A 13,727-nucleotide genomic window follows, 5' to 3' on the forward strand; every position below is an offset into this window, starting at 1 on the left:
ATCTGCTGCTGTGTGTTGTGAAACGGTCTGTTTATACTTATTGAGTAAAGAGGCGTCCTGCCATTTCCATGGCGACACGTCATTAGCTGAAGCGCAGCGAATGTTGACACGAGACGTGCTTTGGCGTTGAGAAATGGGCAGTACGAATCTGCTGATGACAGGCTCAGGGGCGGGGGAATCGATTTAGTGCCGCAAAAGCAGGTCAGCCAGGGCGATCGGGGAAAAGATAGGATTATCAGAAAATGGCGGCTCCCTGGTGCTTGTTTTCGCGTGCGTTTAATGGACGAAAACTCGGGTAAGGTCCATAGGAAAGTTTTCTAAAATCGAGCCACTTAGGCTTAAAAAAACATGGCCGACCCATAGGGACAATAAACATTTTTACTAGACCATGCCTTTAAGACATGTCCTGGGGCAGTTGGAAACTCTCAGAACGAAGAAAGCGGAAAAGGCACTACTATACACAAAACATTGGGATTATGTCAAGGCGAATTAAGCCGACAAACTCCTGGCGAGACAACTAAGAGGTAGATAGCAGATGCAGTCAATAAAAGCCCTCAAAGACGAATCAGGCCAACTTAAAACAGACCACAGAGATGGGCAGATGATGGGTAGATATTATCAAAAATTATACTCCACAGATCACCCGAAAACGGAACTACAAGAAGCCTTTCTAGCCGGGGTCCAACTCACAACATTGACAGAGCAAGATAAGCAAGACTTAGACATGGACATAACTGAAGAGAAAGTCCACGCATCAATTCAGTCCCTCCCGAAAAACAAAGCCCCGGGCCCGGACGGGTATACCGCCATTTTTTATAAAACATACAAAGACATCCTAGCTCCGATTCTTACATCCCTGTATAACACCTTTAGGGAGAAGGGAACGGTAACCCAAATAATGAACGAGGCAAAAGTCCTAGTGTTTCACAAGAAAGGGAAAGATGGACAACTCCCCACCGCGTATCGCCCAATAGCTTTAATTAATTTGGACGCAAAATTGTACACAAGAATTTTAGCATCAAGACTGGCCCCAATTCTTCCTAGGTTAATACATCAAGATCAATCAGGTTTTATTCCAAATCGCCAGACCCACGATAACATCAGAAGATTTCTCCACTTGGTTGAAAAGATTGGCATTAAACAAACCCCAGCCGCATTAGTAGCCCTAGACGCAGAAAAAGCATTTGATAGAGTGGAATTTTCGTATCTATTTCAGGTCCTGCAGAAAATGGGAATGGGAGAGCTATATCGCAATGGTCAGGGCCAATTACAACTCTCCGTCCATAAGGATAGCAGTAAATGGGGGGCTGTTGGATAAGGTCTACCTAGAAAGAGGGACGCTTTCCCCCTCCTATATGCTATATACTTGGAACCGCTATTGGCTAAATTCAGGGACCACACGGAGATTAAGAGCATAGAAATGGCGGGGCAGGATCACAAGGCGGTGGCATATGCAGATGACATGCTAGTGGCAGTAGGGGAACCGGAGACTTCCCTCCCCTATCTGATGGAGATCATAGAAAGATTTGGAGAGATATCGGGTTTAAAAATAAATAGGTAAAAGACAGAGGTGCTGATCCTCGCAGGGAATACAGAAGGAATCAGAGTGAAGGCCGCAGAACACCAATTGAAAATAGCGACCACAGGCATTCGATATTTGGGCATTACTCTAACAGTGCAAATAAAGGATCTGTATGCCCATAACTACCCCCAAATTCTAGAGAAGGTCAAAAATTATTTGCTTAAATGGAACCCGCTAGCAATATTCTGGTGGGGCAGAATCACTGCAGTGAAAATGACAATACTCCCCAAGCTAATGTACCTGTTCCAGGCCCTCCCGATAATCCCCCCTCGGGTCTTCTTCAGGGCTCTCAGGAGGGCAGTCTCAAAATATGTCTGGAAGGATAAAACCCCCAAGAATCTCAAATGTGGTCCTAACAGCACACAGAAGAGTAGGGGGATGTGCTATGCCACACTTCAGGAAGTACTATGAAGCGGCCCAGCTCTAGGTGCTGAGGGAATGGGTCCCCGAAACAGGGGAGAAAATCTGGGAGAAACAGGATAGGGCAGTGGCAACAACATCTACCAGACACCTGCTATGGATTAACAAACGGTTCCGACATGGGAATACACACAAAAGCGAAATACTGAAGACAATACTGGGGGTGTGGGACTCTGCGATGAAAAATGAAACCCTGACTAAGGACCCCGCCCCATTCATACCCTTATTCGATAATCCAGGATTCCCCCCGGGAATGGAAAAAGGAATCTTCCGCAAATGTAAAGAAGCGGGTTGTAGGATGGTGGGAGATATGCAACATAATCAACAGATAAGGTCTTTCGAGAACTGCAAAGCCCTACTGAACTTATCCGTAAGAGACCGATATGATTACGTGCAGTTACACCACTGGCTGTGCAACCCACACATGAAAGAAGCTTGGTCCAGGGAGCTGACCCCCTTTGAGAACTATATAATGACTCACACTGGTGCCCGCAAGTTTGTTTCTAATACTTACAAGTTTTTAAACGCACAGAAGGACCCAACTACATGGCATTACATGAAGAAATGGGAGACAACTCTAGGCCACACACTCCTCAGGGAGCGATGGGAATACACATGGAGCCTGATCCCAAAATTAACGAGAGCCATTCAAACAAGAGAAATGTGGGTGAAGATCATTTTGCAATGGCATTATACCCTGGAGAGATTCAACTCTATGTATGCCAACTCCCCAGGTGAGTGCTGGAGGGAATGTGGAGGATGGGTGGGGACTGTCGACACATTTGGTGGGAATGTCCAAAGATACGCCCATATTGGGGAGAGGTCAAAAGTCAAATGTATGGTATGTTCCCGGGGACAGAACTTCTGGGAGAAGAAATATGGGTTGGGGGTTTTTGGGATCCCAAGAATAAAAAGTTATGCAACACATAGAAGAGAAACTTTATGGGTCTTTTGATAGGAGCATGGGTGGAAATTGCTCGCAACTGGAAACAGAAATCCCCTCCACAGGTGATGGATTGGATGCGAAGGGTCTGGACACATTTGACTATGGAACTACTAACATACAACATGCAAGGGGCGCATGGGAAATTTAGAAATGACTGGGGAGTTGTGCTGGAATATCTGCAAACAGACTATAAAGAACAATGGTGCCCACATACAATAAGGATACTGGACATATTTACGTGAAAGTGAAAAGATCTCCTAGAAAAGACATGTATGATAGAGACATGCTCGGTCTGGGGGGGAGGGGGGATGGAGTTAAAAATGTTCCCTTTGTGTTTTGTGCCTTCATATGTCATGACTTGCACTAAAATTAATAAAAATAAGTTAAAAAAAAAAAAAAGAAGATTTTCAGGACTATGTGGGCTGTGGCCATCCACGGACCATCATTTAGTATGGAGCTTAAGAAGGTGCTTCTCATGCACTTGCTCGGGTTCAAAGGAAGGAAAATTGTCAAACGTTTGCCAGAACTACCTGTTGGAGCAGGAGACTGATAAGGAGTGGGTAGAGAAGAACTTACTGCGTATGAGACAATCCCAAGAAAACTGGAACTATATTATGAGAAAAAAAAGCCTCATCTTGGAATGATACTATTTTGGCATGAGAGAGAAGGCAGATGGCCAGTCAGTAAATGACAGGGTTGCGGGAGCCAACCGTAGTAACTGGTGAATCATACAAAGAACACAAGTGAGAGCATAAAATTAGAGAGGAAATGGGGGGGTGGGGGGAAAATCGCACTTTAAATGACGTACTACAGACAGCAAAAAGATTTGAGCACAAGAATGAACTGGAGAACAAGCATAACGAGAAGGGTGTGGACAATGAAGGGTCTGCTGCCATAAAATGTGAAGACAAAATAAAAAACAGAGCCTAATAAAGGGCAAAGGATGCGTTTTGGAGATGTGAACACAGACCACAGGAAGACTGAAGAGATGGGTGGTGGGACGGTGCAGAAGAGGGTTGTGAATGGGGACGGTAGGTACACCATGGTGTTTTCGATGTGGGAGTACCTTCCACTTTAAGAATTCTGTTAAATGGCCAGGATTAAATGTGGACTGTAGAAAATGTGGCAGAAAAAGGGACATTTTGCAAGATGAGAACATTTCTACGGTTGGTGTTAAGTTAATTGAATTTATATAGCGCTTTAAGCAAATCGCTTTACAATATAACAGCTATAAAAGTGACAGAAGCATATTTGCTGGGAAATGCGAAGGTGCGAGTGGCACTGTAGATACATTAGGCGAGTTGAGTTTTGAAAAGTAAAGGAGGGAAGCCACATGCAGAGGACAGAATTAATGCAGTTTTTTAAAACATTTTTATTACTTGTTTATAGCCAAATATTGGCTTTTACAAGGTCGTGATAAAAGGAGACTTTGTAGTTGGGTGTCAAGATGGCTGTGTCGAAAACTAAAAGTTTGTGTGGAGTCTGAGAAAACTGGTGTCGACAATTAATGGAGTATCGGTATTAATGTTGATAGACTCTACGTCAGACTACACCATAATTGATTGGAAGGCCAGGAAAGCATGTTTGGAAGGGAAAGGCGTTAAATGGATAAATCCAGGTGTGCATGCCAAGCCCTATAGAGGTGTTCAAAGGGGAACTCTAGTGTCTGGGGCGGTCAAACAAAGCGCATGCCTATGCGTCCAAGAGTGGAGAATGCTTACTTGGGTGGTATGAGCACAGTGAGATGTACATTATAATTAACCCAAGAGTACCAGGATGGTACTAGTGACTGCGGCCAGGGAGTGGAGCAGGATGGAGGACAGATTTGTGTATGTGTTTGGTGACAGATTGGGATGTCTGGAGGGATACCAACATGTCCTTAGGATAAGGACACATGCAGAACCTGTGGTGGGGAGCGGGAGGAATACACCCAACTGTCAGAGGGGATATTACCAAAGAATTGGTAAAGTTGGAGAGTATCTGTGTTATTGAGCAGGTGGAAGCGCTGGAATGGGTGTTCCGTATAGTCGTGGTGAGGAAGGCTACATGAGAGGAGAGGTATGCAGATCAGGGAAAAGGTGCGGGGAGCTCAATAGGGGCATGATAGTGTACAGATTTCCCCTGCCCGACATTGGAGAGATGGTCAGCATGGTGGGTGGGGCAAAGATGTTTAGCAGATTGGACCTTGCTTAGGTCTATCATCAGATGAACCTACACCCTGATTATAGGAACTATACCACCTTTATCACACTGGACGGGACAAACAGGTTCCGAAGGATGCAGTTTGGGCTTGTGTCTGCGGCGCCAATTTACTACGGATGATGCATTCCCTCTTTAAAATGAAGAAAAGCGGGTGTTCTGCTTCCACAATGACAACCGAATAACAGGAAGTAAACAGCGAGAAAACGATCAGAGTAGTTCTCCATCATTCCAGCCTCCCTGATAATGCGAAGTGCAGGATCAGGGTGGAAGAGGTTTCTTATCTGTGGTACAAGCTGAGCTCACAAGTTCCGTCGAAAGGGGAGCTGGTGGCTGCCCATTGCAGGATTGGCGAGAACGAAGGACTGGCAAGGGGTTGTCTTTATTTGGCCTTGTGGAGTATTATACAAAGTTTGTCGACCAGTTTGCACACAGGTGTAATGAAATTAGAAGACTGAGCAAGAAAGGGGTGGGTGGAGTTTTTCTGGTCCGAAGAGTATCAGAGGGAATTCAAGGACATGAAAACTGCCATTGAGAGGGCCACAGTGTTAGCACGTTTTGATCTGCAGAGTCAAACCTGGTTAATGACGGGTGCCAGTAAAACCAGTGTAGGTGCAGTGCTGCTTCAGAATCAACATGGTGTTGACAGGGTGGTGGAGTTTGCGTCCTGTACTTGAGGGACGCTGAGACTCACTACTCAGTGATCTTGAAGAAAGAGTTGAGTGTTTATGGGCGATTAACAAGTTCAGAGTGTTTGTCTAGGGAAGGAGCTTCACAGTATGAACAGACCATAAGCCTCTTGGAGGTATTTTCACGACCAAGGGGTTGGAGGGTATATCAAGCGGCATTATGAAATGGGTATAGTCACTACAAGGACACGCTTTTGGAGTGGAGTACCTACCTGTTAGGGGAGAATGTTTTAGCGGATTTCTTGGCCAGGACTTAAAGGTAAGGGCCATTGCGAGGTCAAGGAGGAGGGGAAGGAAGAGTATCAATCGCGATACTTTTGCACAGCCATTCGTCTACAAAAGGCATACTTGAAGAGTTAATTAGGACACAAATTTCCCGGCTGTTGCTTGGCACTCAAGATGGCCGCAGCATGAGAGTGCTCCGTCGGAGGCTTACATATATTGCAAGAAATCCTGCGATTCCAGAGATACTCGGTTGCCCTGTCTGCACCTGCTTTGTAGCTGGAAACATCCTGCACCTGGGGGTGCTACTGGAGCCCTGCGAAACCTTACAGATCCTTTGGTGATACTCCCGGGCTCTCTGTGGCGGGTCGAGAGCCCGGCGGGAAGACCATCCGCCACTGACGGCGATCCTAGCGGTGAGCTGTGACTGGGACCAGGCATGGAGAACTTCGATCTGCAGCTGGTGATTTACCCCTCTTGGAGGAGGACCCGGACCCTGCCGCGACTCCTGATTTGTATCTGGCACGGCTACGCTGCCTCGGTCTCCCCCTGGGGCCGCGCCGCCTTGGTCAGCTGCTCCGGTTCGTGCGGCACACGACCTGGTGGACCACGCGGGGGCGGGGGCCCGCAGGTCATTCTCTGGGCCGGTCAGTCGGCAGGCCCCTCAACCTCGTGAAACGCCTCCTGCCTGACTGCCTGGACCCGCGGGGGGAGGTGGGCGGGAGGGGGGGGGTTTCCGTGGCCGGGGTTGGTGGAGAAGGCACCCTATTTTGGGCGGGGAGGGACCGGAGGCCGTCCCGCACCTACAGGCCCAAGCCTGACTTTCCGCATCTACGTAGCAGCGAACCTTGGCCCAGAGTGAGGAAGAGAATTGGATATGGCAGTGAGTCGGGCTGCCAGGACGGAGGGAACAGTTTCTCAATCTCCCCCGCCCCCTCTAGAACTTTGGCTCGCCTTGAAACTCTCTGCACTGGTGTAGGTGACAGCCATAATTACCGGAGGTCATAGTTTTTGCTGGTGCTGCTCGAGTCCGTTGCACTACATCCAAACAATTGGCTGCCTATACTTGTAATTACGCTGGGAGAGAGCACCCATTGGGAGGCTGGTCCTTTGCTTGGGGGGATGGCATTGCCCCCTCTCCCGCTTGCTGTTGGTGTTATATATATGCTAACCTTCCTCCTGGTGGTTCCTCTCCATTCCCCTGTAGGCTTCCGGCTGCGGTGTGGGGCCCCCCGATAATCGTGGCTCTTGGTCCAGCAGGGAGGCAGTCCTTGACCAACTTTGTCCATACTGGAAGCTACGCAACTGAGGCCGTCACATCTCTTCGTTACTTGTTGGCCCCCCCTTTGGAGACTCTAGCCTGGACCACTGGCTGGGCCCAAGCCTCAATCGCCCAACATAAGTTCTTACTAGGCAGCAGTGATATACTGGGCATCACTGGTCTGCCTTCGTCTTGGAGGGAGCGCACCATAGCTTCACCCCTGAAGATGTGAAACGGCAGGGTCTTGGGTGCCCCCAGTGTGTCCCCAGTGTCAAGGCAGCTACCACAATAGGGAACCCGCCTGGAACGGGAAACCAGAAAAAACAGTCGAAAATGGACCAGTTTGCCAAGTCAGACCGAGACCCTATACCTCATGCCAATAACCCAGGCTCCTCCCAGATAGACTTCTCGGCCCTTAATCAGACCCTGCTTGCACATAAGGGGAGCACGGACAACCTTGGGGCATGAATTGACTCCTTAACGAGTAAAGTGGATATATCTGCAGCTCAGATTTATCAGCTGTGTGGCAGGATGTCCGAAGCTGAGCAAAGACTTGGGGAAGGCGAGGACAAGATTGCCACACTTCAGCGTGAGGTCGCCTCGCTGCAGCAAACGGTGCAGAGAGTTGTGGCTAAGAATGAGGATTTGGAGGGGAGATCCAGGAGGAACAACATCAGGATCACGGGGGTTGCCGAGTCAACACAGATTGACAATATGGAACAGTTTGTTGAAAAATTGCTGCTAGAGGTTCTTGGCAACCCACCGGTCACAAATCTTTATGGTGGAACGGGCCCATCGCTCACTGGCAAAAAGGCCGCCCCCTGGTACCCTGGAGAGGGCTATTATAGCGTGCATCTTCAGTTACCGAGACCGCCACATCCTTCTACGGGCGGCAAGGGAGAAGGGGGCGCCGAGGTGGGGATCTGTGACAATACGCCTCTTTCTGGACTCCAGTCAGCAAGTGCAGGACCAAAGGAAACCTTTTCAGAATGCAAAGAATATCCTGAGGAAAAAAGCAGTGCGGTACGCTATGCTGTATCTGGCTAAACTCAGGGTGGTCCATAACGCCAGCACCTTTTTCTTCACATCGCCGGATTCAGCTGAGAGATTTGCTGTGGAACTTCCTGAACCTGAGGTGCCCCCTCGCAGTCCCTCCGGATCTGGAGGATTGGGCTGCCGGCGGGCCGAGGGTTCGGGCCTCTCTGGGGCCGTGTCCTGTGCCCCACTTGGCGACCATAGGTGTTGCTCTTATTATATGGTAGCGGAATGCAGTGTAATGGATATGGCGATTAGCCTCCCGACAATAGGAGTCACAGTGCCCGCCAGCTCCCCCCATGCCCAGCGGCACAGCACTAGTTTTTAATGTTGGTTGAGAGGAGGTTGGGTTGGCCGGTAGATTGGGGTTTCTGGGGTGGTAGGGGGGAGGGGGGACATTCAAGTCCAAGGTTTACCGAAGGTTAAATCACTGCGCCCTCAAGTGGGGGAGTCGAAGGTGCTTTCCCCCCCCCCCCCCCCCATCCCCCGATCTCTTTCGTCTCTGGCTACTTCTAGCACTCCACATTTCGTCGGTTTGTTCTTTTGTGGTCATTGATGGTACAACTTATTATTACGATAATTCAAGCACGGACATCCCACTAATGTCATGGAATATCCGGGGATTCACCAACGGGAAAAAAACATGTTTGATTACGAACAACGCCAAAAACCATCACGTGAATGTCCTCCGTCTCCAAGAGACCCATTTAGGTAAGGATCGCAGACTCCCATCCTTGGCTGGGTGGGGCATCCATAGATATAGCTCTTATACTTCCCCCACTCCCGGGGGGGTGGCAACTTATATACATCGCGCCCTGTACTTTAAACTGCACGCTCAGAAAGCTGACCCAGAGGGTCGCTTTACTCTGGTTGCGGGGGAAATAGCAGGTCAGGCTATCCTCTTTATTAATATATATGGTCCTTATTACGATTGTCCAGATTTTCAAGCTTGCTCAGATCACCTACGTATTTACCCGAACTATGGAGTAGTATGGGCTGGGGATAACATTGCACTGTCGTTACATTTGGATAAGGCCTCCTCTGTTCAAACTACTCTATCAAAGGCAGCCCAATAATGGAAGGCCATTGCAGTAGATTATGCGCTTATAGATGTATGGCACCTTCATCACCCCAATGCTCTCAAATTCAGCTATTATTCGACCGTTCATGGGAGCTCCTCCAGGATTGATTATCTTCATACGTCCTCTGAACTGGCTCAGGTGTCCTGCCAGATACAGATACTACCCCGAACCCTATCTGACCACTCCCCAGTCTTGGCGCATTTCTCTGGTTTGGTACTCCTCCCCCCCCCACCCGCCCCAGCCCCACAAACACAGCTTCGTTGGAGATTTAGAGCCCGGGCACTCGAGGATATAGCATTCTGTGAAGACATACGCAAGGCCATCACCAAGTTCTTTCAGATAAACGCTGAGTCGGTCCCAAAGTAGTGCGGGAAACTTTTAAAGTGTTTATTCAGGGTTGGTGCATCTCTCAAGAGGGCAGGGTCCTGAAAAGCATCTGTAGATCTATTTCCTCCAAGGAGACTGAACTGAAGGGCCTGGAGACACGTCAGGCGTGCCGAGACTCCCCTGAACTTCGGTCCGAACTGGAACTTAGGAGGGACGAGATCTGTACACTCATGATCGGCGAGGAGCAGTTCCTGGGGGATCCGATAGTGACAGCTAGATACGGGGAAGGGGATCGACCCAGTAAGACCATGGCGTGGGCCATCAGACAAGAGCGTCACCTTAATCCTATTGTAGAAATAAAGGCGCCAGATGGTGAACTCACCAGGGAGGCGGGGAAGATAAACGACGTTGCTCCGGGAATACTATGGGAGGCTCTATACCTCCCAGCTAACAACTGGCCATGACGATATTACCCAATACTTGGTCGTCCTTGGGTGGCTGGATCTGGAACTGGGCTCCTCGTTAAATAATCCCCCCTCGGATGAATAATTTCTTAAGGTCATTCGGTCACTCCCTAATGGTAAGGCCCCGGGAACAAACAGCACTACTGCTGAACTGTATAAGGCTTTCCCTGATCTCCTCATCCCTCATTTGAGGAATATGCTTCAGTCTGTCTGTGCAACTGGGTCGCTTCCGGAGTCAACCAGGACGGCCTTGGTGTCTGTCTTACTTAAACCCGATAAGGATCCTAGTAAATGCTCGTCTTATAGACCTTTGTCTTTGGAGAACACAGACAATAAAATAACAGCGAAACTATTAGCGGATAAGCTTTTACCACATATGCCCGGTCTAGTCCTTCCTGATCAGGCAGGGTTTATACTAGGCCGCTCCACTCAAAACAATCTGCGTAGACTCCTCACTTTAATGGACAACGTGAATCAATCGGTCCCCATGGTGGTGGCCGCACTGGACGCAGAAAAGGCATTCGACTCAGTCGAACAGCCTTTTCTATTTGAGGTCCTTTGCCGTTCGGGTCTGGGTAATATGTTTATTTACTGGATTCAGTTGCTATATACGGCGCCTAGAGCTTTCATGTACACCAACGGTCATCAGTCCGAACCCATCCTTGCGTCCTGGAGAACTAGGCAGGGGTGCCCCTTTTCTCGGATATTATTTGCTCTCGCAATTGAGCCGGTAGCATGCGCCTTGAGAGACTATCATGCACACAGGGGGAGAACACTTAATTCTCACACATCCATTGTTTCTTTATACGCGGATGATTATGTTAATATATGTCAAACATCCTCGAACAAACCTTTGCCCTGTGGTGGAGGAAGTCATTAGATTTGGAACCCTCTCTGGTTTGCGTATCAATTGGTCTAAATCAGAGGTCCTTCTGCTCACTTCGTGTGTCTCCCCCACATGACATTGGTGGCGATTGCTCCTGGTGCCCACAGGGGATTCGCTACCTGGGAATTTGAGTGTCTACATCCCCCGCAGAGCTGTACGAGGAGAATTACATGGGGACCCTTCAATTGCTGGAACACAAGATGGATACTTGGAGGCGCCTTCCTATTTCCCAGGCGGCTAGAATTTCTCTTTTGAAAATGGTGGTACTCCCAAACTTTTATACATTTTCAACAACGTCCTGATCTGGCCCCCGACAAATTTCTGGGTTAAACTGAGAAGCATGGTGAATAATTTGATTTGAGATGGTGGGAGACCCCCGTCTATCGTTAGATCTGATGTGTCGACCAAGCTCTCAGGGTGTGTCTGGAGGTCCCTGATCTGTTCCTCTATTTCCTAACCGCCCAGGCCCAATACGCGGCGTAGTGGTGAACCCGACGGCAGATTTAACACACACAATTCTGGAGAAAGCTCTTGCCCACCCCGACGATGTGAGGGGCCTCCTCTGGGGAACGCAGGAATGTAGTGATAAGGCAGAGGTACAACCAGTTGCGATTACTCTGCGGGCCTGGGATCGTCTGGCTAAACTTGCAGAACTGGGTCAATGGTTCTCCCCCACTATGGCCATCTATCGGGTCCGTGGTATTCCTCTCACACATGAGAAACTTTTCATCCAATACTTTACACAGTTACAAATTGAAACAATAGGGGACATCGCCCCTCAGGGCAGATTTAGATCTTGGGAGACCTTAAAACCAAAAGGCGACTGGAACCCGATAACACTGTTTTTGTATTACCGGTTGCGGGAGGTGCTACGTGTTAAATGGCCTGACTTGCCATTCGCACCATCCCCCCACCCCCCGGTTGCCCCGATCGTGACACATATTACTACACAAGTGGCCTCAAAGAAATTAGTCTCAACACTATATCGCCTGGCTCGGTCCCTTAACCCACATCGGGTAACTAGGCACAGAGATAAGTGAGGTTAACCTGGGCCATGCATTATCCGACAGGCAATGGGACTCTATTTTTGCCCAATCCAAAACCATATCTGCCAATAATAGATTCCGCTTGAAACACTTTAAATATCTACACCAAGTGTATTACTCCCCCCATCCCCCTTCAGTTAAACAAGATTTACCCACGTAGATCCTCGAACTGCAAGAGATGTAATCTAGTGCAGGTAGATTTTTTCCATTTAACTTGGTTGCGCCCTGCAATCCAACCGTTATGGGATAAGATAGTTGAAGCCATGACCAAAATGATGGGTTTTCTCGTATCTACATCCCCCGAAGTATGGCTTCTGGCTTTGTTCGAGGAGGGAAACAATAGTGAGAAGTGGCTTCTGAGCATGGCTACTGTGGTAGCAAAATCCCTCATCGCCCGCACCTGGGGTGCCAGCAACCTCCCCCCCCACCCCTCCTTTCTGCATTGCTTTAGGATAATGTCAAACTGACCAGAGAAAGATGCAGTTCAACCTGACACTTCCCTCCCATGCCAGACCGAAGGACTACTGGGCACCCTTCAGGAATTATTTGTATGAGGAGCGGGCGTTGCATGGCACCCCTCAGGATGCGGATACTTCTTCACTCGGACTTAGCTGCAGCCTGGGGCTAGGGACAATAATGGACTCCGGCCATGAGAAAATGTTTTGTTGTACCTGTATTATGGTTACTTCATGTGTTAGGGAGCGGTAGAAGGAGGCGGGGGAGGGCTTGGGGGTGCTGTGCCCCGATTGGGGCTTGTTCTATTTCTGTTTGATTTTGCTATGTTTTGATATAACAATAAAAACTGTTTAAAAAATGAATAAAAAAAATACTAATTTCTCCTTTTTGTCTGTTCTTTTTTTTCAATGTGTTTGTTTACAAAAAATATTCATCTGAAAAACTATAGAAAAATAAATTGTGTGCGGTATAGGGATTAATAGGTAATGGAGGCACACCCCTTCCCCAAAAAAAATTAAAAAAAAATAAAAAAAATTTATATATATATATATATATATATATATATATATATATATATATATATATATATATATATATATATATATATATATATATATATATAATTTTTTTTTCAATGAAAAATGCTAGTTAACATTTTTAAAATATTTTTGTTTTTAAATACCTGGCGGCAGAAGAACATAGAACCATTTACAAAAGTTACCAGAGTGATTTCCGTCTGTATTTATGTGTAAAAATGTAAAAGTGGGATCCCACTAATGAATAAAATGGCCTCAGACTTACCTCTTCAAGATATTCCCCCAACTGGGCCGCCACATCTACCTCCCAGTTCTTGGTCAGATCGCGGATCGGCTGGAGGAGATGAGTGAAGCGCGACTCGACTTCGTCCATGACTGAACAGGACTCCCCTGGAGGGTAAAATTTCAAGCTAATAGACAAAAATAGAAGAGTAAAAAGGGAAGAATTAAAAAGTCTATAAGGGAACGAACGTTCAAGGAAGCTAAAGAAAAAGCTTGACATTTCCATGAATTCACGATTGAAACAAGGAAACAAGCACTGCCTTAGTAGTTACATCATTCCAGCTGTTGCCCTAT

General features: G+C 47.8%; 1 protein-coding gene across 5 annotated transcripts in view; it reads right to left on the reverse strand.

The window, feature by feature from the left end:
• Positions 1–13,727, reverse strand: part of NCAPH2 (non-SMC condensin II complex subunit H2) — an 899,214-nt gene that overhangs the window by 793,639 nt on the left and 91,848 nt on the right. For all 5 annotated transcript variants that reach the window (XM_069629493.1, XM_069629491.1, XM_069629492.1 and 2 more), the window contains one exon: positions 13,417–13,561. In XM_069629493.1, coding sequence (XP_069485594.1) covers positions 13,417–13,524 — 108 coding nt within the window. In that variant the 5' untranslated portion in view covers positions 13,525–13,561. The remainder of the gene's footprint in view (positions 1–13,416; positions 13,562–13,727) is intronic.

Source organism: Ambystoma mexicanum, chromosome 12 (assembly GCF_040938575.1).
Source record: "Ambystoma mexicanum isolate Mex_15411 chromosome 12, UKY_AmexF1_1, whole genome shotgun sequence".
NCBI classification, from domain to species: Eukaryota; Metazoa; Chordata; class Amphibia; order Caudata; family Ambystomatidae; genus Ambystoma; species Ambystoma mexicanum.